General features: G+C 45.9%; 1 protein-coding gene across 1 annotated transcript; it reads right to left on the reverse strand.

Annotated features, from left to right (window-relative positions):
• Positions 1-4126: 4126 nt before the first annotated feature.
• On the reverse strand, positions 4127-9286 carry BOLA3 (bolA family member 3). Its single transcript, XM_066639517.1, has 4 exons — positions 9207-9286; positions 7324-7450; positions 6710-6798; positions 4127-5715 (listed from the first exon to the last, which is right to left on the reverse strand). Exons 1-4 carry the CDS (start codon positions 9246-9248, stop codon positions 5644-5646), a joined length of 330 nt encoding a protein of 109 aa, XP_066495614.1. The 5' UTR covers positions 9249-9286; the 3' UTR covers positions 4127-5643.
• Positions 9287-22660: the final 13374 nt, after the last annotated feature.

The raw sequence follows: 22660 nt of genomic DNA on the forward strand, positions 1-22660 counted from the left end.
TGAAGCGGGACTGGTAGGGGACCGCGCCGGCAGGGCCTTTTGAAAGCTCCGAGCAACCCCCGCCCCCTCGCCCCAAGCCGGCCGCCGCGTCATTGGCTGGCGGGACACGCCGGGCGAACGTGATTGGGCGGAGATGGGCCGAGGGTGACGCCCCCGCGCGGGCGGGGTCGGGCGAGGTAGAGGCAAGATTGACGTCAGGGAGTGTCGGCGAGGGCGGGCCTAAGCACCAGGAGGGAACGCTGATTGGTGGAGACTGAGAGAAAGCGTGTGTTGATTGGTCCAGCTGCGAGGGAGGGGGTAAAACAACCCCAGAGTGGGGGGGTGAGCAGCCGGAAGATGTCCTTATATGGAAAAGGATGGGCGGGGCTGAGCGCCAGCCGAGCCTTGGTGGGCTGAAGCTGCTTTGGTGGCTCCAGGCAGCCCTCCATCTTCAAGCCTGCAGTCGCAGATAGACTGCTTCTGCACAGGGAGGTTCCACAGAGGCTACAATTTATTTGGGAGCAAGCCCCATTGGTTGCAATAGGAGTTACTTCTGAGTAGACATGCACAAGATTGAGCTATAAAACGGGGGGGGGGGCAGGTGAGGCAGAGCCTCCCCACCGGAGTCCTTCAAGGTGGGAAGCACTCAAAACCCACGTGCTCTGCAGATTTTAGGTATACATGAGAAAGAACATCCTGACTGCAAGAGCTGCCTGGCACTGAAACAGTCCTGCTCTGTGCACTTCATTGCACTTCACCCAAACACTTCATTGGGTGTTTTCAGGCAGAGGGCACCTGTCTGAACATAAGAACAGCCCCGCTGGATCAGGCCATAGGCCCATCTAGTCCAGCTTCCTGTATCTCACAGTGGCCCACCAAATGCCCAGGGAATACACAAAACAACAGACACAACCTGCATCCCGGTGCCCTCCCCTTCATCTGGCAATCAGAGGCAACTTGCCTCTAAAACCAAGAACTTGCACATACCTACTATGACTTGTAACCCGTCATGAGCTTTTCCTCCATTTTAACACCAGGAAACGTGATCATCTGTTCAGGACCCACCAGCAGTGATGTCATTCACATGGATGTGATGTCATGCCCGGCAGTAACATCACCAAGCAGGAAACTTTTTAACACCTCATATGACATCAAATTATTAACAGTATTTATATACTGATTTTTACTTAAATTAATTAAGTATATTAATTATATTACTATATTAATAACAGGTAATATTAAGTAGAGTCAGACATATTAAGGTTCAGGGGAAACCTTAACCGTTACCTTTTTTACCTTAATATTAAATCAAAACTTTTCCATTAGTTTAAAAATGTATTTAAAATAAGGAAGAACCCTCCTAACCATTCCAAGCAGATGTTGGTCTGTTTTAAAAAAATTCCCAAAACATTCCAAAGGCTGCAATTCTATCCACACTTACCCAGGGGTAAGCCCCATTGACTATCATTGTTTAAAGCACATATGTAGTAACCTGTGAAAAGTAAACATCTGCAACATTTCTCCAAATGCACATACCATAATAGCATCAAGTCTAATGTATTAAAAATAAAATACATATTGAAATTAATGGGGACCCACCTGAAATTGGCTCACGATCCACCTAGTGGGTCCTGACCCAGTTTGACAAATGCTGGCTTATACAACTTTGACCAAATAAAGTTCTGAAAAGAGCCTGTGGGGGAAACAGCAGAAGGGGGAGGCAGAGACAAGGGCACCATGCACCCTCTACTGAAACTGCCCTGTTGAAGAACTGACAACCAGTATTCCACTTACCATTCTTGGCCGAGGCTGCCTAACTTCAGAGATTCCTAGATGAAACTGACTACCTTCACCCCTTTCAAGCTACTTATGAAAGGCCCAGCTTTGGTCACCTTAGTGATTACCCTACACTAAACTGGGGGGGGGGGTGTCCCTGTTGGTTCTGCCAGTCTTCTCAGCAGCTTTCTGGACCACCTGACAGGGATGGGATTGAGGGACACAGTTTTGTAGTGGTTTAAGTCCCTCCTGGAGAGGGCAGATTCCAGAAAGTATCACTGGCCAACTCTTGCCTGATGTCTTCACCTATTCAGAACCTGTCTGGCTGATCTAAATATATTGTATCTGGATTGGGATGGAGGGAGATTTATACAGAAAAGTTGTCTCTGATTGTATGAAGCCTCTTTTGATACTGTATTGGCATAACAAGACACACACCTGTATCTCTGAACTGCCCCACCAAATAAAGGGGCCCTGCTAAACAAAGCAGCACCCACTAAAAATCTCACAGGCACTGACCTCTAAGAAGCTACCAAGGATTACGTTACACATGACAGGGTGTTAGTGTGCTTATGGGAACACTGGATTCTTCGCCAAGTCCTTGGTCCCTCTCCCTTGCTTGCATGAGAGCCTAAAAACAGCTTCAGGACAGCTCCCATTAAACAAGTTCATCTGAGGACAAGAGGAGTGGCACACTGATCAACTGACCTGTCAGCTACTCCTTGCATCCAAGACATGGAGGATAACCACAGAACTGGCCTTGGCACAAATCCCTGTCAAAACTGGCCTATTTTAATTTCTTCTTCCACAGACTGAAGAGTTCCAGGAATGTTACACCTCTGGTTGTTAGCCCTGCTAACCAGGTGTTACTGCCACTATTCTATTCACAGGTGTTTTGCCAGAGGGCCAGTTTGACTTGACCACCAGCCATCTTCTTCCCTTCAGAGAACAGCATCACATGAGGGGAAGAAGTGTAATGCAATGGCAAGGGGAAAGTGAGAAAAGCACAACTGAGGGGGCAGAAGAAGAGAGGGCAAGTCAGGGGGCTTTTCTGCTTATGCCATTCATCTTATCTGAACATCGAGGGGAGCCAGACTTGGCCCAACTCCAAGCAGTCTCTCCAATTTGGCTCCTCCCCCTTGTGGGCATAGGTTGTGCACTGCCCCTTGCATCCTTCCGTGCCTTCACTGCAGGGGCAGCCCAGCTTTTCCCTCAGCAGACCAGTCTTCTCAGTACCCACTGGTTCCACAATCGTAGAAGTGAGCAAGACTCATCAGAATAAAATTCTGAGTTCATGGCTCTCTGATTACTATTAGGAATATTCAGGTACCATTTCAGCAAAATACTCTTTTGAGAAGCTTCACTACAACCCTTAAACATTTCAGCAAAGAAGTGGGATTATATACTTCATTTGAAGGAGGCTCTTATTTTTCTCTGATAAAAGATGCAAACTGCTATACTTTAAGACCCCATTTAATATTTAAAAAATTGTTTTATAGCATTAAGCATTCAAGGTAGTAAAATTTATGCAGCTGGCATGACTGCAACTCCAGCAACAAGATGTGTTTAGACAAGGGGCACAAACCACTAAGCACCATTACTGCACCTCCCCCATCATCCTCAACAGCAGTTTTGTAATATTTGTCACTTACTGCTGCCATCCTTTACTCTATTCAGTGTTGTATATGCTTTGAACAATGATAGTCAATGAGAATATGATAGTACAATGAGACTGGGTAAGTGTGGGTAGGATTGCAGGCTAGGATTGTTAAAAACTTCCTGCTTGATGATGTCACTTCTGGTCATGGCATCTCTTCCAGTGGGTCCTGACAGATTCTCATTCTAAAAAGTGGGTCCTGGTGCTAAAACTTTGAGAACCACAGAGTACTAACAGACAGGTTTTAAGTGAGTATTTTCAAAGGCTGCTTGTGGGGGGCCTGTTCATTCTCATGACCTAATTGAACCATTAAGACTTGAGAGCTACATGGCATTTTTGTTTTAAAGACCTTTTTTGCTCTCAAATGCTTGTATTCTAAAGAAACAATGCATTCAACATTTGATCCCATTTAATAAACTTTGACTAATTTTCAAAAGATAGCTCCCTTTCTGAAAAATAAAAAGTGCAACCCTCTACACTGGTTGAAGAGAATAAAGGACACCAACAACAGCTGCAAACCTACACACACTTTCCACTTGAATTCAGTGATGCTTAATTCCAAGCAGACATGCATAGGCTTGTGCTGTTAAGTCCACTGTACCAAGAGACTCTGAAAACAGCACATTATGTTAATTAGGGAGCTAGTGGATGGTGTGCTAGAAAAGTCCACATCCTCACCTCTGAGTTCTTGACAAAAGGACGGTTGTCTGCATGCTAAGTGCATTTATTTATTTAATGCAATTATCCCTGCCTTTCTCCCACACTGTGGGTAACAAAGTGGCTAACAAAATACATAAATATACAGTCTTATAGTATTTATGCTACAAGGAATTCTTATCTCCCAACCTGCAAGGACCTTTGCCACACATCATTTACTGGCGGTTACACTGCAGTGGGTCACAGAGGTGAGGTGTCAAACTCGTCTCATATAGAGGGCTGAAGTTAGCATTCAGGGCTCCAGCCAAGGACCGGAAGTGATGTCATTAAGCAGAAAGTGACATCATTAAGCAGCTAATGGCCAGAAATCAGAACCTGTTCTCATAGAAACTCATTAACTACAAATAATAGAAGAGAAAGTATGCAAATCTTGATCGTATTTCAAGATTTGGGAAAGCCCAATTTTCATGTGGGCTGCCATTTCAGCTGTAACACCTCAGCAGCTGAGAGCCGGTTAAAAAGCTTCCGGGAGCCGCATCCGGCCCCCGGGCCTTATGTTTGACACCCCTGTGCTAGGGTGCACTGTGTCTGTCATATTCTTCTCCACAGACCACAATGAGAGTTCACAGCTAAACTATATCTGCAGTTGGATAAGTCATTCCTGCAGTCCAGGGTAGGACTGTACAATACTGACCTCCTGACGGAAGAGCCAGAGAAACCTGCAGTACACCAAATTTTCAAATTACAGTGGAACAAGCCTTTCATTTTTTATTTCTCCCATCTGTAGTTCACATTTCTGTTTTCACTACTTCCAACAACGCTCTTCATTAAAAGTACACCTTACTCAACATTTCAGGAACAAAGCTTAACTGAAACAAGTGATGACACCCCTTCAGAGCAACACGGGTGAAAAAGCAGGCCCTGCTACTCAGAGTTAACATTAATAGACAAACCTTCACAAACCAGGCTATATACAACAGTTTCTTTCAAACAAATTTATGGGGGGGAAAGGCAGTTGGAGTATATCATATCTCAGGCTTAAAGGTCTTTCATTTTTGTCCTCCATTATCATAAGCCTCCTAGCAACAAATGCCACAGAAACACACATTCCATTTTATCTATGATTTTTTCTAGAACAGTGATAGATTTTGCATTACAATGGGGAGCAAGACAAGCCTGTCAGTAATTTCTTTTATCCATAACATACTTCATGTGAGTGGAGTTTTATTAGCATCTTGGCTCTCGTGCAGATGGGTGGGTTTTTATATGAGAGAGAGAGAGAGAGACATTATAAACTTGACTCCAGGTTCCTGGGGGGAGAGGGGAAGGAATTTTCAATAAAATCAAGAGAGCCAAATTTTACACTTGAAATAAACGCTGCTTCCGAAACCAGCTTTATGGGTCTCTTTCCTTGTTTTCACACCTGCAGCATGTGGATTTTGTTTGCAGGACGATCCAGGAGGCCAGGGTGGAGAGGATGGGCTTCCAGCTTTCGTCACATACCAGCAGGCATCCTCCTCTGCAAGCTTCATTGGTTTCAGAAATTCTGAAGTTTTGCCTGCTATCAGCCAGTTCTAGCTTCCACGCTTGGGAACAGAAGTGAATATCCGTAGCCCGTGCATTGTTTTAATTTCCTCACTTAGAGCCTAGAAGAAGAATGCACAAAATGCAACAATGCAAAACACACACACACCCCTGAAAGAACAGACTGGATCAATCAAGCAGATTCCATAGCACACAAAAATCTAGAATCTTCTCCTACTATAGATGTAGTGGTGAAGGTTGGCCTAGAAGCAGAGCGCTTTGGTAACGAGATCTTTTCTGCCACCTCCTTGCTGAGCCCTGAGAAATCCTGGGGTGCTTTAATTAAATGCAGTTCTGGCATCATAAAAAAAGTACTGCTGGAGCAGGGCAAAGGCCCACCGGGTCCAGCACTGTGGTCCACTAGCTCCCCTCTGTCCTTTTTGATTCTCTGTACTTCTGAGCAGAGAAGGGCCTTGCTGGCTGAGGCAGGCTATGTTCCCTATGGGTGGTTTGATACACCAGGTTGGGTAGGTTTTGCTCCAGATACTGGAGCCTTGTCCAGATGGATGAATGGTGGAGCCCTGGAGAGAATGGTGTTAAGACTGGCCTCAAAAGTGCTGGGAGAGCCTTTGCCAGGGTTATTGGTTCCCTTGTCTGCCAACGGAGCAGTACCTGTGGCTGAAATTGGCCCTACTTCCACTCAAGTGCCACAAGGATGATCCTCTGCATCAGCGTGTTTGGATTAAAGCCAGCATTGGCAGAGAATCTGAGCCCAGTGGTTCCAGGCTCAACTGTAGCAAAAAAAAAACTAAAAAAAAAACTCACAAAGTGCAGAAATAAGGCTGGCTTATTAACAAGCCGTTAATAATTAACAAGAATGGTAGTAGATTGTTAATCAATAATTAACAAGAATGGCAGTAGATTTGTAAGACCATCATCCAGCTCTGTTCCCTGGAGCAAGACCAGAATGGAACTGGGGGTGGAAATTCCTTCCATGGTTTTGCCATAAGTACTTCTAATTATCATAGTCCTAGAATAAGTGATAACAGCAGCCTTAACAGAGGTACCTAAGATTTGCACGCAAGTCTCTATCTCAGAATGTGTCAGCCTGCTTACCTGATTGACCATCTGATGTTGCTGTACTGTTCTCTTTTCCTTAAACTCTTCAGATTCTATATGAATCTCATACATTGCTCCACAGCCACCTTGAAAAGAGATAACTGGATTTTGCCACCAATTGATATATCTAGATATTCATTTGTTACAAGTGTTTTCAGTTGCTTCAGTTTAACAGTCATTCATGTACTTTCACCTGATCTCAATGAAAAATCATGGACCCAATCCAGTCTCTCAATGCTTTTTCACAAAAAGAGTCCATTCCTTGTTAATTGGGGGTAGGATCGTATCCTTAATGTAACATGCAGTGTGACCCTCAAAGTTGCAGTTGTTCTGACAGAGCCAAGGACCAAACTTGGCTTTATTAATTAGGCATCTCTCCTTGTGATTTTGCTCAGTTTGCTGCTGAGTGTTTTTAGTATATTTTGGTATCATTTGTTTTAAATTGATACTGTGAGTCACCTCAAGTCCCTCAAAGAGAAAAAGGCACTGTAGACACTTTTAAATAACAATTACTTAGCACTTTTTAATAAAAAGTAAAAACAATTTTCAGTAAAAAGTAAAAACAATTGCTTAACACTTCTTAATAAAAATTACTTAAGAAGAGCCATCACCTGATATATCAACTACTTTGATAGCAGCAGCATGGGGAAACTTCTCTTTTAGGACCTGTGCCACTCTTGCTTCTCCATCTGTCTGGGAAGCAAACATTCGCAGTGTGTTGCGCAGCAGAAAGAGGATCTAATAGGATGGAAAGAGTTAACATTAGTAGGGTATGTTATAAAGAACAAAGCCAGATACTGGAGGTGCAGCCTCATCCAGCTAGATGAATGGATCAGGCAAAAAGGGGACCATCTAGCCCAGCTTCCTCACACTGGCCCACCAGATGCTTCAGGGAGCACACAAGACACCTGCATTCTCTTGCCCTCACACCTGACATTCAGAGGTAGCCTATTTCTAAAATCAGGAGGTTGCACATACCCATCACTGCCTGTAACCTGTGATGGACCTTTCCTCCATCAATCTGTCCAATTCCCTTATACAGGAAGGAGAAGTGGAACAGTCCCCCTTGTTGTTCAGGGGGCTCCAGCTGTTCCCCCCTATTTCCCTTGAATCTCTTTTCTCAGCATTCCACTCCCCTCTTCTCCCATAAGAATATCAGAAGAGCCCTGCAGGACTGGGCCCAAGGCCCATTCAGTCTAGCATCCTGCATCTCACAGTGGCCCACCAGATGCCTCTGGAAGCACACAGAGAAGCAAGAGACCTGCATCGTGTTGCTACTCCCCTGCACCTGGCATTCTGAGGGCACCTATTTCTAACATCAGGAGGTTTCACAGACACATCACGGCTTGCAATCTGCAATGATAGATAGTTCCCTTTTAAATGCTGTTCCCTAGACAGCATTACCACATCCTGTGGCAAGGAGTTCCACACACTAATTACACAGGAACTTAGGAAGAGCCCCACAGGATCAGGCCCCATCTAAAACCATGTGTGTGTTGGCATCCTTCAGTCTCGGAAGACTATGGTATCGCGCTCTGAATAGTGGTTCCGGAACAGTGCCCTCTCCAGTGCACGAAGCCTGGTTAAGGTAGATATGGAGGATAGACTGTTTCCCATGCAGCAAATCCCCCCTCTCCATGTTGCTGAAATGGTCCAAAGGCAGAAGCCAATATGGTTGGTTCCAGCAGCGTCACAGGAGTTGCCAGAACATGACTGTGTTCAGCCATGAACTGCCTCAGGGACTCCAGCTCTGGATTTTGCCTCGAGGTTGACTCCTGAAGCCTTTCCCATAACTGGATGTAGCCACAAGGCAGGGGAGGTTTGGGATCAGAGTTTTCCTTCTCTCAGATGAGCTGCCTTCCCAGGCTGACGAGTCCCATCTACCCGGTGGCTGTTTAGTCGCCTCTTACGACAAGTGCAGCCAAACTGAGGGCCTATTCTTTTCTCCAGCCCCCAGGAGAAACCATCTAAAACCAGGAGGTTGTATATAGCCTTTGTGGCTTGTAACCGTGATGGGCTTTTCCTCCAGAAATCTGTCCAACATCCAGTGGCAGGGGGTTCCACAGACTTGTACCCTGCGATGGACTTTTCCTCCATAAGTGTGTCCAATCTCCCTGTGAAAGGCACCCAGGCCAGACGCCATCACCACATCCAGTTGAAGGGAGTTCCACAGACTTGTAACCTGGGATGGACCCTCCCGCCATAAACTGTCCCAACCCCCTTTGAAAGGCACCAGGCTAGGCACCATCACACATCCAGTGGCAGGGAGTTCCACAGAGTAACCACAGCTGAGTAAGGAGTTGCTTCCCTCCTTGCGGGCGGGGCCAGAGGACCACCCAGCCAGCTCCCTGCATCTCCCAGGGCCCCCTAGGAACCTCAGGGAGCTCCCAACACAACAGGGCGTGTCTACCACCTCAAAGGGGCCGCGGCCCCACCACCACGCAGGGCTGCCTTCTCCCGGCCCTCCCACACCGACGAGCAGCCCCTCACCGACCTTCCTCCGACCGACGGGCATTCCGGCCATCAAGTCGGCCATTACGCCACGACAAACAAAGGCGCCCGCACGCGGCGCAGGGGATGACGTCACAAGACCACTTCGGCCGCCGGGACGCTTCTCACCGCAACAGCAAGTGCAGCCTCGGCGCATGCGCACAAGAGAGACTCTGCCTGTCAGTCGTCAGCCTCGGCGCATGCGCACAAGAGAGAACTTGTACTGCTCATTCATTCTCAGGCCACAATCCTGTCCACTTACCTGGGAGTAAGCCCACACTTACCTGGGAGTAAGCCTGGGGCTGTTGTGGGTGCCATTCTTCCTAAAGCAGTGTGTTCTCAAACTGTGGGTCAGGACCCACTAGGTGGGTCGTGAGCCAATTTCAGGTCGCAAGCCTATTCATTTCAATATTTTATTTTTCATCTATTTGACTTGCTGCTACTATGACATGTGACTGAACTGAGGAAATGTTACAGGTCTGTAAAAAGTACAGATCTCTGTAACAGTAACAGTAAAAGTAACAGGCTACTCTGTATATGCTTTTAACAATGATAGTCAATGGGACTTACTCCTGGGTAAGTGTGGGTAGGATTGCAGCCTAGGATTGTTAAAAATTGTCCTGCTTGATGATGTCACTTCCAGTATGACATCATTTTTGGTGGTTCCTTACAGATTCTCATTCTAAAAAGTGGGTCCTGGTGCTAAAAGTTTGGGAACCACTGCAACGCGATCCGTTTTGACTTGCACGTTGGGGGAAGAATACCAGGCAAATCTCTAACAAAAACCCTTGACTTCCGACGGGCGGACTTCCCTCAAATGAGGAGGCTGGTTAGAAGGAGGTTGAAAGGGAGGGTAAAAAGAGTCCAATCTCTCCAGAGTGCATGGAGGCTGCTTAAAACAACAGTAATAGAGGCCCAGCAGAGGTGTATACCGCAAAGAAAGAAGGGTTCCACTAAATCCAGGAGGGTGCCCGCATGGCTAACCAGCCAAGTTAGAGAGGCTGTGAAGGGCAAGGAAGCTTCCTTCCGTAAATGGAAGTCTTGCCCTAATGAGGAGAATAAAAAGGAACATAAACTGTGGCAAAAGAAATGTAAGAAGGTGATATGGGAGGCCAAGCGAGACTATGAGGAACCCATGGCCAGCAACATTAAGGGGAACAATAAAAGCTTCTTCAAATATGTTAGAAGCAGGAAACCCGCCAGAGAAGCGGTTGGCCCTCTGGATGGTGAGGGAGGGAAAGGGGAGATAAAAGGAGACTTAGAGATGGCAGAGAAATTAAATGAGTTCTTTGCATCTGGCTTCACGGCAGAAGACCTCGGGCAGATACCGCTGCCTGAACGGCCCCTCCTAACCGAGGAGTTAAGTCAGATAGAGGTTAAAAGAGAAGATGTTTCAGACCTCATTGATAAATTAAAGATCAATAAGTCACCGGGCCCTGATGGCATCCACCCAAGGGTTATTAAGGAATTGAAGAATGAAGTTGCAGATCTCTTGACTAAGGTATGCAACTTGTCCCTCAAAACGGCCACGGTGCCAGAAGATTGGAGGATAGCAAATGTCACGCCTATTTTTAAAAAGGGAAAGAGGGGGGACCCGGGAAACTATAGGCCGGTCAGCCTAACATCCATACCGGGTAAGATGGTGGAATGCCTCATCAAAGATAGGATCTCAAAACACATAGACGAACAGGCCTTGCTGAGGGAGAGTCAGCATGGCTTCTGTAAGGGTAAGTCTTGCCTCACAAACCTTATAGAATTCTTTGAAAAGGTCAACAGGCATGTGGATGCGGGAGAACCCGTGGACATTATATATCTGGACTTTCAGAAGGCGTTTGACACGGTCCCTCACCAAAGGCTACTGAAAAAACTCCACAATCAGGGAATTAGAGGACAGGTCCGCTCGTGGATTGAGAACTGGTTGGAGGCCAGGAAGCAGAGAGTGGGTGTCAATGGGCAATTTTCACAATGGAGAGAGGTGAAAAGCGGTGTGCCCCAAGGATCTGTCCTGGGACCGGTGCTTTTCAACCTCTTCATAAATGACCTGGAGACAGGGTTGAGCAGTGAAGTGGCTAAGTTTGCAGACGACACCAAACTTTTCCGAGTGGTAAAGACCAGAAGTGATTGTGAGGAGCTCCAGAAGGATCTCTCCAGACTGGCAGAATGGGCAGCAAAATGGCAGATGCGCTTCAATGTCAGTAAGTGTAAAGTCATGCACATTGGGGCAAAAAATCAAAACTTTAGATATAGGCTGATGGGTTCTGAGCTGTCTGTGACAGATCAGGAGAGAGATCTTGGGGTGGTGGTGGACAGGTCGATGAAAGTGTCAACCCAATGTGCGGCGGCAGTGAAGAAGGCCAATTCTATGCTTGGGATCATTAGGAAGGGTATTGAGAACAAAACGGCTAGTATTATAATGCCGTTGTACAAATCGATGGTAAGGCCACACCTGGAGTATTGTGTCCAGTTCTGGTCGCCGCATCTCAAAAAAGACATAGTGGAAATGGAAAAGGTGCAAAAGAGAGTGACTAAGATGATTACGGGGCTGGGGCACCTTCCTTATGAGGAAAGGCTACGGCGTTTGGGCCTCTTCAGCCTAGAAAAGAGACGCTTGAGGGGGGACATGATTGAGACATACAAAGTTATGCAGGGAATGGACAGAGTGGATAGGGAGATGCTCTTTACACTCTCACATGATACCAGAACCAGGGGACATCCACTAAAATTGAGTGTTGGGCAGGTTAGGACAGACAAAAGAAAATATTTCTTTACTCAGCGTGTGGTCGGTCTGTGGAACTCCTTGCCACAGGATGTGGTGATGGCGTCTAGCCTAGACGCCTTTAAAAGGGGATTGGACAAGTTTCTGGAGGAAAAATCCATTATGGGGTACAAGCCATGATGTGTATGCGCAACCTCCTGATTTTAGGAATGGGTTAAGTCAGAATGTCAGATGTAGGGGAGGGCACCAGGATGTGGTCTCTTGTTATCTGGTGTGCTCCCTGGGGCATTTGGTGGGCCGCTGTGAGATACAGGAAGCTGGACTAGATGGGCCTATGGCCTGATCCAGTGGGGCTGTTCTTATGTTCTTATGTTCTAACGCACAGAGATAGGAGTTCTGTAACTGGAAAACTGAGCAAAGGCAGGTGGCATCATAGTTGCTCTCTTGCTAGACCAGGGTGGTCCCTCTGTCCTGGGAGGGACAAAAACGCAGCAGCACTGGGGGGGGGGAATGAGCATTCCTGTTCCACAATAGCATAGCTGGGGCAGGGCCCACTACTGCTGTTCCAGCACGATGAACTTCTCCATCTGGAGCATTGCTGTTGCCCCCCTGCTCTGTAGCATTGGGGGGGACCTCGAGGGCTGACCTCCATGGGATGAAAGAGCCACAGAGCTGAGCGCATCCAGAGGCAGCAGGCGGATGACATAACTGGCAGGGCTCCCGGTCCCGCTGGCCATTCGCAGTGGTAGGGTGTTCCTCGGGCCCTTTAGATGGAGAGAGGCCAGGTGCCATGGGGTCCTTGGTGAGGACAGTGCCTCCTCCTCCTCGCAGACTCCCGAGCACCAGCTGCAGCCTGGAGGAGGCTCAGACGTGGGGGGCTTCTGAGGACCCTGCTGGAACAAGGCAGGTAGAAGGGTCCCCACAGCCCAGGAGGGGTGACCCGGTCGTGTGAGTGCCTGAACCCAATGCCAGACTCAACACCCTCCCTGGAAGAGCCCCCAGTGACAGTTGCATAGCTAGAAGGGGGGGGGAGTACTAAGCTTTGCAGGCACCTGGGTGGAGCAAAACAGGTATACACTTTCTGGGAGCGTTCCAGGGAGGCCTTCTGAACTTACTCCTCTGTTTTGCTACCACCACCCAGAATGGCTCCAAAGGGGAAGGCAGAGAAGCTGCTTGCACGGCGTGTTCAGGCGTCTGCAAAACATCGTGTTTTGCACCCCCTCTAGCTACGCCACTGATAGTATGCACCTGCCCACAGATGGTGCGGAGCATGCGGTGCACACAGCTGGAAGAGCTTCATGGCACCTGCTCAACCGGGGCAGAAGCAAATGCAAATCATATCTCTAAATGCCAGGTGCAAAAATGTGGTCGCAGGATACAGGTCTACAGGAAGCTGGACTAGATGGGTCCTTGGCCTGGTCTAGCAGGGCTCTTCTGATGTCCTTCTAGAGCTGGCAGGCAACAAAGGATAGCAGAGAACAGCCATTGAATTCCACAAGTTCCTGCCTTCCACAGGGCAATGCACAGAATTCTCCTGCATTGATGTGCCCATTTGAGGGAACCCATCCATGTCAATGGCCATTTTTCACCACTCATTTTACTATATTCCAAGTGGAGAAAGAAGCACCAAGAACTGCAGCAGCCAAGATCAACGCCCCAAGAAGACCCAGCAAGTAACGGGTCTGGAGGAGACACCTTGATGCTACCAGTTCAAGCGTTACCTTTATATGGCACAAGGATACCGGGAAAGAGACTCAGTGTTGCCCTGCCAGATTCTGGGCCCCAGCCTGAGGCCCATCAACCATCCTCTGAATGTCTCCCATCTCCTGGGAACAGCCTGCCTTGCCACTGCACTGTTCCCATGAGAAGTGGAGAAAATAGGCCCAAAAATAATGACCTGCAGCTGCCTGGTGTTGTGAGGATGGGATGATAGTGTGTACCCCAAAAGCTCAAGGCTAGGTTTATTCTGCACTTGAATCAGCAACACCTGCTTGATAGCCCTTCTCCCAAGTGAAGGGAACGTGCCTTGTTGTGCCACTTTAGCAGGAAACATCAAAGTATATATAAGCCCCTGTGTTTGGCCATTGCTTTGCTCTCAGATCATTCTGGATGTTGGCAGGCTGCATCACCTTTAAGTCACCTGGAACACTGTAATGCTTGGCTCTGGCAAGTTGGATGCTCTTACATTTTAGATAAATAAAGCTCCTTTATGACAACCTTGGACTGGGCTTGCTTCTTTGGAACCGAAAGAACCTCCAACCCACAGCCAGAGCAGACTGGGCCATTGAGCAGCCTGGGCTACAGATCCATTACCATGACAGAATAACGTTGGCAGAGCAAGAATTACTGCATGAGGGTGATTGTGGCAATTTCATCTCTGTGGGATGCCCGGATCCTGTAAGGCAGCGATTTTCAGCCTTTATCATCTCATGGCACGCTGACTAAAATTGTCAAGGCACATCACTGGTTTTTTGACAATTGACAAGGCACACAGCACTGACAGCAGGGGCTGTCTAATTAACAAATGATCCTCCTCCCCCAAACTCTTCTGGCACACTGGCAAACCATCTGGGGCACACCAGTGCACCATGGCACAGTGGTTGAAAATGGCTGCTGTAAGGTTTGCTGAAGCCACTCAGAACCGAGGAGAATGAGTAATATTCTGAACAGGGAGAGAAAGAGAGCAAGCCAAGACATGAAACTTTAAGACATCTAGTCTGGGACGCAGAGAAATATGCCACCTCATAGGTCAGGTGCATCAGATGGTACAGACTGCAGCAGTCAGTCTTTTTGGGAGACAGTTGGTCTGCCCACATCATGCTGCTGCCTTACTCACTGGTGGCTGCCAGTATGTTTACAAGTCCAATTCAAGGTGCTGCTTTAAGATCTTCAAAACCTGAAATGGATCCTGGATTCATCCACAGCCACCTTCCACACAGATCTGTCTCGGCACCGTATTTAGCCTGGGCAGAGGTGCAGCCGATAGAGACAGGAGACGGGGCTTTCTCAGTGGTGGTGCCAAGGCTGTGGAGTTTCCTTCCTAAGGAAGGACTGGTTGACGAGTCACTGCCTGTTTTTACATGAGCCATGAAAACTCAGCTATTCCATTAAGCATTCCAATTCAGAAGAGGTTAGAGACTCCTGCTCAGCTGGAAAAATACCCTAGTCAGATCTTTTTGAGGCAAGAGTTTTGAGAACAGAGTCAATTTCATCCCACATCAATGACAGGGCAATTTTCTACAGCTGGGGTAAAATAACCCCAACCCCCCCCCAAAGAAAACCATATCCGTCTCCAATAGGCATGCACTAGAAAGGCTGAGAACGGAGCTCAGTGTCCACTTGCAGTAGGGGTGGTCTTTCAGAAATCAACGGGAGATGCAGTAGGGGCCCCTTTCTGCTGGGCGAAGTAAAACTGATTTTTAATTTTTTACATCTTGATTTAAATGTGCACTGTAGGCTGCCAGGATCCAAGCAGAAGATGGGAAACAGCCAAATCCTATCCAGTTTTCCAGGGTCGGTGCAACTGTGCCAATGGGGCATGCACTGCATCCTGTGGCGGGGCAGCAGTCACAGAGGCCTCCTTAAGGTATGGGAACATTCGTTCCCTTATCTTGGGGCTGCATTGTGGTTGCACCAGTGCTGGAAAATTGGATAGGATTGGGCCCAAAGTCTCCTATGCCACTGACAGAATGCCAGCATGGCACAGCAAACAGGGCACTAGGCTAGAATCCGGGAGGCCTTTTTGAGCCACTAACAGCTGAACTTACCTCAAAAGGTTATTGTGAGGATAAGATGGAGTACGGATAGAGAACCATGTATACTGCCCTGAGCTTCTCGGGTAGTGGAAGTAGTAGATGACCAGATGAAAACCCTGAGACACGGACCAGAATTCTGGAGCATCGGTCACTCATGTGCAACTAATAGTCACGCAGATCCTACTGCCATATTTGGATATACACATGAAATCAGGCAGTCCAAAATGGCAGGAACTTAAACAAGGGGAATTGAAGGAAGCTGAAGGATACCCTTTGAGGCTTCTGTTTTTTCAAACAGGTGAGGGATGGAAGATGAGGAGGACCCAAACAAACAATGCTTGAGCACTGGAAGGATCCCAGCATGAACTGCTCTTTTAAGCACACCTGTGTACTGGGGGAAAGGAGGAGGACAGGTGACTGCTGGTTACTGCTGACATTGCAGACCACATTTTGGAGCACCAAGTCTTGGGGGGAGGGACTCGCTAAATGAGGGCTGTTTCCTATAGAGGGAATGGTGGGGGGGAAACTTGCACAATTGCTCTGAGAAAAAAACTCTATACCCAGTGGGACTTCCTACACAGTAAAGGGTAGCGCTGTCAGTCTGTATGGTAGGAAAAAAAACCACACTGAATTTGAGTGCAAAAAATAAATATAAAATTTATTAAAACACCCACAATAGTTTAAAGATATCAGGAATAATACATTTCACAAACCAGCTGGTTGTGTAACATAATAAAATACAAATTAAAAAAAAAAAAAAAGAAGGATCCATACTTGCAATTTTTTAGGCTTCCTAAAAATAAATTTGCAGAAACACTGAAGGAAAAAAAAGTGTAAGAAAAAATACAGACAAAAATGGGGGAAATTATACAAAATAAAATTATCAGCATAAATTTACTGTACTAAGGATATCTACAGTTTAATACACGAGTCCTATTGCCTTGAGACATTGTAAAATCTACCATTTGTCAACCAACCCCGATAAAACTTCATTTCAAGTAGCCACAAATCACAGGAATCTTCAAGTGTGGTCCACAAGCCGGCCTCCTCTGGAGGTCTCATTTGCCAAATGTGAAGTCAAAGAGACAAGAAATCAAAGACATTGAGAAGCTAGCCTGCCAAATCCAACCTGGTTTTTGTTTTCCTCATTTCTCTTAAATTAAAAAAGATGCATTTAAAAGACAGTTCTATACCTATATTTTTGTTTCACACACAAAAAAAGCATTAAAAAATAAATGCCAAAAGCCAGCAAGACAATACACATTTTCAAGATTGAATAGCAGTGAATAACCCTCAAACAATGGGTACCAGAAACAAAGAGAGAGAGAAAAGGATGGCAAACAGAAGTCACTTGTAAAAAAATCCCTGATAATGGCCAGTTTGCTTTACTATTCTTAGGCAGAGAGAGAGAGCGCGAAAGAAAGAAAGAAAGAAAGAAAGAAAGAAAGAAAGAAAGAAAGAAAGAAAGAAAGAAAGAAAGAAAGAAAGAAAGAACACAAAAATACAGTGCTAAAAATGCTTGCAATGCAGGCAAAACATGCACTGCATTCCACAGGGTTTTGCCTCTGTTTGGAACATGAAAGTTAGCTAGCCAGAAGGTCGGTCTTAGAAGGTATTAGGCAGTATCACTCAGCACACACACTTGAGGCTCTGACCCACTCAAGCACCAAAAAGCACCATCCTTAACCCGTGGTATGGGTTGTGCCCCAAGAATCTGTCCAAGTCCAGGAATCTGTTCCTGCCGTCTTTCCGCCTCATGAAACAAGATCTCCCCAAAGTAGCATCCCTTTTACATTGGCTGAAGACAAAGCCAGGATCCTGCCATTCCAAGAGTAAAAACTGTTGGAAATTTGGTAAGATGTGCAGCAAGGAGAACCTGAGACCATCCCCCCCCCCCCACTCATCGCTGCGGATTTCAACTCAGACATGCCCAAACAACTGCCATTTTATTTTCAAAAGCTGTTTGGTCATGACTTCTCCTCTGGAGGTACTTTGGGAAATCAGGGCGGACTGAAATGGGTATGCCCAGTTCATCCCCTCTGCAATGATTCTGCTTGTTTACCCCTTGAGCCGTTTCTTTTGACAGTGAGAAGTTGCCCAAGAATAGAGTGAAAAAGGCCGTACAGTTTCTAAAATGTCAAGTACAGTGTTGAAATAATAAAATGCATACCCTTGTTTCTAATATTTGTATCCATTCCATTAGCTATAACTGAATCACAGGTTGCCACAATACTCTGGTTATTTTTTTCTTTTTTGAGGTATTTTCTGTATGTATTGTGATAACAGCAAGCTTATTATATGATGAACCCCTGGCTTCTATACACATTTATAATAAGTCTTGTGAACTGATCCCCCCCCCGCAAAGAGAGAGAGAGAGAGAGAGAAAGAAAGAAAGAGAGAAAATAAATAGCACCAAAAAGAGTATTCTGTAAAACTTTCAGACACATCTACTCACAAATAGTGATACACAAAGAAAAAAAAATCATAAAGTAGCAGAATGAAGCAGGCATCTTAGACCTTAGGTCTAAGGTCAGCAAAGCCTTATGTGGTCAGATCCTGATCTCCCCCCACCCACCCACCCCCCAGCCTTCCTACAGGCTGGGCCCATATTAAGTACTGACATCTATAGAATAAACCTGTGTTACGCTGAGATGCAAATATGGTCCAAGAAGGACTTTTCCCTGGATAAGGAAAGCAGACCTTGAGCCCTACAGGACTATGTTATAACTTTTTGCTGTTAACAAGAAAAGCAAACCAGTCTGAGAAGGACAACTGGTTTGCTCTCACAAATAGCTGCTCTGCTTGGAGTAACCTTGAAACTTTGAATCAGCACCTGTCATTGTTGCATAATAATGACCAATACACAAGGGTTGTGGGTTGTTGCACCTTGCACACTTGCTTAAACTAGCACAAGTGTTAGTTAACTCTGAGTACAGTTTGTAGTACCTTATTTTCCACCGGCTTGAAGAAAGTTAAAGAAGAGAACATGTTTTCCTTTTACTCATTCACAGTCCAGTTTGTCGTGGCTTGATCCCATAAGCCCTTTGCACCAACTTTTGCCAGCACACAGCCCCATCTAGGGAAGGTCTGGCAGGACTAGTGGAATGAGTAAAAAGATAAACAGTCACATCGCATCCTGAGCCCATCCACCTGTGGATCTAGCCCTAGGATGCCGACAGCAGTTGTTTACACCACAGCAACCTCGTCTGGGTCAACATCAGTGTAAATGAGTTGGAAATTATCTAGCTGTCCATTACAGTCCCAAGATGTAGGCTTCAGAAGTCATTTCTACAAATATTTAAAATGCTGAAATTGTCTATTCTCAGTTAATTGTATAGTTAGTTCTATGGTCAGACATATACAGTAGCACCTTAGCACAATGGAATATGGCAACAGAACAAAACTTGTTTTAAAAAAGAAAAAGAATGGCCAAATAGCACCATTTCATTGAAAGTTTCAGCTGACACAAATTTGCCTTCCAGGCTACAAAGCACACTCGGATATTGAACACATTAACTGAAGCACATAGCTGAAGTCTCTTTGTTCATGTCATCTCTGTCAACTGTGAGGTACGACAACAGAAAAGGGATCCACATCCTCTGGTCCACTGGGATCTAAAGTCTCTGCTTTAGACATCAGTGGGGTTGGCTTTCAGTACTGCCTGCTAATCACAGTTTCAGACTCTGCTCGCAACCTCACAAGTGACAATCTCCAGCTCTATATGGAAAATCTCTAGTTTTTCCCACAGTGGCAAACTCAACCTCACATCAGTAAAAACAGTTTCAAGAGCCTCCAGTTTCTTTGCATCTCTACTGCTGGCCTTTGTGTATTTTCTGAGTAAACAGTTATTGTTGACCATCATAGGAGATTCAGTGCCCAAAGGCAGAGTCTGTTTACACATGTACATGTAAACGCACATGTACACGCACCTGTACACGCACTCCTATATCCGACAGCCAAGCCAAACATTCCAGGTGAAGAGACAAGAGATCATTTAAGAACATGAGCTCCAGAGACCCAACTCTTCTTTCAGCGAAGATCATGAGAATTTGCTAACGTCTTCCACTGAAACAAACCCTTTGACAAGATTTTTCTAGGGATAATGGACTAATCTGTGGTTTTAGCACCATGTGTTGGGTTGGGTTTGGTGGTGGTGGTGGTCAATGTGCTTCAAATCTCTACTCCAAAAAAAAAAAAATCTTAATAAATTCATCACTATAGTTCAGACAAGCGTGTTTTGCCTTTTCCGCTCGAAAGACACAGGTTGGGGCCAGAATGTATCACTTTTGCAGAGGTCCAAATGTCGTCCAGGTGCCTGACTGACCCTGGCCTCGTACAGGTCATTACAGGATTTCCAGTGGATGCACAAACACCAGACGCATGGCTCTAAGAAGCAAATAGCAGGAGTGGGACTACTAAGGTTCTAGACTGAAGGGGACTCCCACAGCAGCACACCCATGTCTCTCAATTGCCACTGTTCTGGAGCACACCAGCACCACCCCAAGGGTTTCAGGATGGCTGGGACAACTTTTGAACCCTTTGGGTTCCATTTCAAAACACAACTAGAAACACAAATGCTTCCGAGTCACACCACTATGGTTTTCTAAACACCTCGACTGCAACACGGAAACTGCTATTTTCCAGATGTATCCAGAAAAACAACACCCATGAAAAACAGACCTCCAGCAACAAGCTGTGCATAGTTGTACTTTTCTCAAATGTCTGAAGAACGGTAATAATCTTTCTTTCCATAACTGAGATTTGAGGTAGGTTATATATGTAGCACAAAACAACCTCAGACTGCAGCCGACTTGCTGTTACACACTAAAAAACCCAAGAATTTATCTGGGAAGTAGAGAGCCAGGAGTCTTGCCTTTACTTTTTACAGCCTTATTTTGAGCATATATATATGCTCAATTCCAACAGTTGCTATTGATTTAATACTGACATTGCCAGAATTCGGCTGCGGGGGGAGGGGGGGCTTGCCTCATATCTTCAGCACAGTTAACCACTTACAAGCACCCAGCAAAGTGGGCAAGAGAACCAGATTAAAAAACAACAACAACAACATCAAAGCACTATTCTTAGGCCTGAGCTTTTGGGTGCAACGTGAAAACAGAGTCTAAGCTGAAGCTGATGCGAATTTTGCCTGAGATCCTCAATTTCAGTCTGGAGCAACCAGTAGCATAGTTAAAGGGGGTGCAGAGCACTAAGTTTTGTAGGTAGCCTCACTGCAGTGCATGGGCGCCTGCCCTTCAGAGTCAGGCATATGCCTCTGTTTTGCTCCCCCAGCCTGGAACGGTTCTGGAGGGGAGGAGGAAGGGCCCCTTGCACGCTATGGTGAGGCTACCTGCAAAACTTAGTGCTCTGCACCCCTTCTAGCTATGTCACCGGGACCAGCAGCTCCATGTAAATAACTTTGGACTTACTGGGGTGAGGGAGGATCACAATTTGGTCCTTTGGATTATTTGTATAAGTGCGACAAGTAAAGGATCTGGCCCTGAAAATGTTTTTCCTCTATTCCTATTGTGAAGCGCAATGTAAACAAACAAGGTCAACATGGAAATACGTGTGAATCTTATTGGGTTTCACCTCCTGACTCTGACAGCACCTGGTTTCTAAGAGACCCCAAACAGGACATTTAAAACTTGCTTCTACAAAATGTCTTTCTTCCCCAGAAAGGCACCATCTCCAGACCAGAGAGCTCTAACCCCCAGGCTAGAACATGTCACAGTTGGATTGTTCTACAAAGCTACGAAGACAGAAACTTAAAAGCCAGCAGGATCCCAACAGGTCAGATGTGCAAGTCACATTCTCCAAAATGCATCCCTTCCCTCCCCACACATCTCACAACTGCTTGAGATGGTTCTAAAGGAACCTAATGAAGCTTCCAAGGCACCCCCTGCGACAAATGCAGAACAGGGAAGTCAAATGAAACACAAATGAGGAACTGACAGAAGCAAAACAAACAAAAATCTTTTTTGGACAAAATTTAGATCCACTTTTTTTCCCCCATAATGCAATGGGTCGGGGCATATCCCACATCTGTCCACAGCAAAGAGGCCTCAGAAAGGCTTGGGTGGCAGGTCCGGTGGTAATTTGACTGAGGGCTGACTGACATGTTCTGGTAGAGAACTCCCAGGACTGCAGATGGGGGAATCACATTTTGCAATACTCCCCAACACTTCAAGACAAACACAACCTTCTTGCATGAAGAAAGCTAGCATAACAATGAGAGAGTGAGGCTAGCACCTTTTCCATTAGGGAGCAGGTTTCGACATACAGGAAGCTTTTAAAAAAGGGGGGAGTTCTCCAAATGATGACCCCTCACCAACACTGTGAAGTGGTACTACTTAGGTTGTACTACATGATTTTGCAGAGCATGTTGCTTAGCCGTTTCCACCAGCAGAGGGAGAGATTCCAAGAGGTTTGGTGTCACCACTGTCCTGGGACACCCAGAACATTCTGTTGCAACGGACCTGACTCGGAACAATTCTTACAACTGGGGCATGTTCATGGGGATGTATACGAAATAATCAATAATCACTGATCGATTTTCCTTGCCAGATATAAGCAACTTTACAGAATACAGTTTAAAAAAAATTAAGGACGGAAAATCATGTTAAATATTCTGTCTCTATTTACAATTTCTCCCACAATAATCTGCTTTAAAACATACTGCTCTTCAAGTTATTGGGTAACTTTTTCTTTTAAATCTTGGTGAAAGTGCTTTTTAAAAAAATTCTCTCTCTATTTACAGTTTAAAATCAGAACCACGTCAAACACTCAGGATATTGTATAGCGATCCCAGTGTTCTTGGTGTTTTTTTTTCCCTGTGCAAGCAGCACAAGGGTTGAGAAGTTTTGCTAGTAAACAAATGCTATGTACAGGTTTTAATTTGTAAGCCGTCTTTTCTCAAAAGGCACCTGTTAAGTGCAGAGGGTGACCAAGTACTGTGATCCAGTCTCAGATCGCCAACAGGTTTGA

Source organism: Tiliqua scincoides, chromosome 11, assembly GCF_035046505.1.
Source record: "Tiliqua scincoides isolate rTilSci1 chromosome 11, rTilSci1.hap2, whole genome shotgun sequence".
Taxonomy (NCBI): Eukaryota; Metazoa; Chordata; class Lepidosauria; order Squamata; family Scincidae; genus Tiliqua; species Tiliqua scincoides.